This window comes from Plectropomus leopardus, unplaced genomic scaffold, assembly GCF_008729295.1.
Source record: "Plectropomus leopardus isolate mb unplaced genomic scaffold, YSFRI_Pleo_2.0 unplaced_scaffold28200, whole genome shotgun sequence".
NCBI lineage: Eukaryota > Metazoa > Chordata > Actinopteri > Perciformes > Serranidae > Plectropomus > Plectropomus leopardus.
In genome coordinates this window covers 1-3,584 of record NW_024630714.1, presented here as the reverse complement: position 1 = coordinate 3,584, position 3,584 = coordinate 1, and the positions used below count along the sequence as shown (strand labels likewise).

Here is a 3,584-nt window from a genome sequence, read left to right as displayed (position 1 = left end):
ACACAAACATGCACTGATAAAACTGATAATAGTGGACCATCCCTCATAAGGTAGCAGATTAAAAAACAGTGCAGGTGTATGGTGATAGGCTGTTCCAAGTCGGCACTGCAACACCCCATTACTTATAGCTTGTGTTTTGTGCATACTTTGGCAAGTTAGCACCATTTGAAGTAAGCCGGATGTGGATGTGAGACAGGTGGCAGGGAGGTGCTGTGGATCAAGAGGCGGCACGACTGGGTAACTGTCTTAGCCCCCCTGGTTACACTCTTATTTAAACCTCTAAATCATCAGTTACTGAGGACGTAGCAATTCATATTCATAGACTGTTTTACCTTCCGAACTGCAGAGGGAAATGTTTCTGGATGCGGTAAAAAAGTTTCTCTCCTGAATCCAACTCCACGTAAAAGTACGGAGTCCCTGGAGGGGCAATCTGAACACAGACACACACACACACACACACACACACACACACACACACACACAAACACATTTTATTGCTACCTATGGTTGCAGCGATATACCAGTTTTGAGCTTAACCAGTTTTGAAAATTGATGATCATCATAGTGTGCACATTTGCTTATGTACATTTTGGGAAAAAAAATGCAACTGGACAGAGAATCTCACCCATATTTTAGGTATTTTCAAAAGGCACACTTTAAAAAAACAAAGCCTCCTCCAATGTGGTTTTTGTGTGTGTGTGTGTGTGTGTGTGTGTGTGTGTGTGTGTGTGTGTATACCTGTTTGAGGTCTGTGTGTTGAGGAATCTCCATCAGCTCCATCTGTTGTTCCTGAGCCTGAACCATGAACGCCTCCTTTATGTCCTCCGTGGTGCAGCGGTCCAACGGCACCGGCACCACCTGATAGCAACACCATGAACATCAACAACAACAACAACAACAACAGCACCCTTGTCATCCCAACACCCCCCTAAGTTATCAATGATATATACGATTTGGAATAAATAATTGTTTAATCAACACCTTTTTTAAAGACCTTCAACAAAAACATTATAAGTTTCATCATACGTCAATTTGTTTTAAAATCTACACTTTTAAGAATTACCTTTTTAGCCAAGGTTTTTAAAAATGAAGTTTTATGATTGTTTTCTCCATGAGAAACACCTTTGAGTTAAGTGAACTCACTCCTAATCTAATTTATTATTAAAATTATTTTGAATATAGGATGCATTAATTTAAGTGCATTAGGTGTACGTACTGTAATTAACTGGCAAGTGAGTGCATTTTCTGATATTAACCATTAGGGACTGTTTGGAGCATTTTACACACTTTTCAGTCTTATTTTTTTTGATAATTTTGTTCATGAACATGGCATACATGTTGGCAAGAGTGTGTATTTTTGTTTAATCTTGGAGTTTCCAGCTCAGCTCCTACAATAAGTCTAAAATACACTGTGTGAACAGATAATGTTACATTCATACTGTTAAGTACAAAAAGTGCTCCATTGAAACCCATTCAAACTGCATTTTTTTTATCCCACAGCCATCAAAGCATAAAAACATGACTTGTATTATTTCTGGGTATCATTCCGGACTTTTGTCTTTGAATTTGTCATTTTTACATTTTTCCCCCTTATTACATCATTTGATATTTAATATTTTGATGTTTGATATTTATAATTATGACAGATGTTGGTTAAAAGAAAATAAACTCAGTGAAAGTAGAAAATAATATTAATCCAGATATTTTTCACAGCCTGATTTTAAAAGGAAAACTTTGCATGCAGTGATATGAGTGTGTGTAACATTAATGCAGGCCTTAAGGGTTAAAAGTCAAAGCTGAAAATTAAGAATTTAAATTCAACACCATGCAGAGTGTGATATCACAACACCAATGAGCTACACGGTAAAAGTAGAAAATATTTTATACATTTTAAACATGTATCTAACATCTAATAACGTTTTGATTGACTGTGCGTTTGGACCTGTAGCTGCAGGTGTTGGCTCCTGTAGTTCCTCTCAAACAGCACGCAGCGCGCTCCTCTGCTCTTGTAGAAGCTCCTCAGGGCCGACTTGTACTTCTCCATCTCCTCCACCACCTCCGAGCTCAGCTCCACCACAGACTGGTAGTGACCGATGGGGAGGATCAGCATGTGATGAGGAGTCAGGCTGCCTTTGGCCAGAGCCAGGTAACACTGGGAAAACAAACTCCGTCACTGTGGGAAAATGGAGGAATCTGACTGGATGTTTATTCATAAATATCCATGAACTCACATGTGATCCGATGCTGATGACGAGGTGTTTCTCCACCTGAGGACTCGCCAGACAGAACCAGCAGGGACCTGTTGGCTGAGCTGAAACACGATGAAATAACAAACGATATAAAAAGTCATTCTGAGAGATTAAAACCTGCTCAGATTGGGTGTGAAGTTTGGATTTCAGGGAAAGCTACAGCGTTTACTTGGTTATTTTTAATTTCTTGAAACTTGCGCAAATTTTTTCACATTTTTTAAAAGGTTTTATCACATTGTTGGACTGTCAGACACATTTTTAAGATTTAAAATGTACTGCAAAAATATGACTGAAGATTCTAATCTTTCTCTATACATATTACGTTTGTATAAATGTACTATTGCAGTACTACTGCATCCTGTAGTTAATTTAGACCTTAACCCTTTGAAACCTGCATCGACATCACTTTTTTGTGCTGCTTTAAGACGTCTTCACAAGTATAAATTTTTCATTTGAAAATGTGGGAAAAAAATTCAATGAGCATCTGGCGAGAAGTGTTTCAAAATTCCAAGAAATAAATTTAAAAGGCTTTATTTTTTAAAAGGCAAGAAAAAAACAAACCTATATTTATAATTAGAATAATAATTCTGTAAAATATAAAATTACTTTACAGAATTATTATTATTTGTAAGCACTTTTTACACTTTTTTTAACAATTTATCTTGTTTTTTTTTTGTTTTTTTTTTTACAATTTATTTTGGAAATTTTTGGCTCATTAATTCTTATGTTGCTTGTCGCCTTTTTCTGGTGTATTTTGAAAGAAATCTATCAAATTTGCTCAGGTTTCAAAGGGTTAATCTACCATATAATGTCTGCTCCTATGAGAGCGGGGGTTGGGGATGCTTTCCTGGAGCCGTTGGACTCACGGTGTCTGCGGGGCTGTTTGGGGTGTCCCTGATGGTGTCCGTCTCCTCTGTCATACTGCTGGTCTCGTCCTCGTCCGTCTCCGTCTGAGTGTCTCTTCCTGCCGCGGCCCCGGAAACCCCCGCCGTCCTTCTTACTCAGGTCAAAGAAGAACTGATGGGACGGCTCCTGAAAGACGACAGGAAGGACAGAAAGACAAGCTGAGTTTTTCCAAAATTAAAATAAAAACAACGACCGCATGAAGCAGCTTTAACACCTGGAGTTGAAAAAAAAAAGGCGCTTCATACTTCCTTTCCTTATCTCCTTCAGCCGAGGAAAGGAAGGGTGAGTTTATTTATGCAGCATCTTTCAGACAATAAAAAGTGATTTTCATAAGAACTGCATTAGAACATTTAAAAACACAATAAAAATAGAGTAAAATCAATTAAAAGAGAAACAAATTGGACATAAAATTAAATAAAATAATTAAAA

At 37.6% G+C, this 3,584-nt stretch overlaps 1 protein-coding gene across 1 annotated transcript; it reads right to left on the bottom strand.

The window, feature by feature from the left end:
* Positions 1-138: 138 nt before the first annotated feature.
* Positions 139-3,281, bottom strand: LOC121938009 (CWF19-like protein 1; the record flags this gene model as incomplete). Its single annotated transcript, XM_042481300.1, has 5 exons — positions 139-430; positions 739-858; positions 1,943-2,152; positions 2,232-2,311; positions 3,116-3,281. Coding segments are annotated over 5 exons (678 nt in total), but the record flags the coding sequence as incomplete, so codon positions are not given.
* Positions 3,282-3,584: the final 303 nt, after the last annotated feature.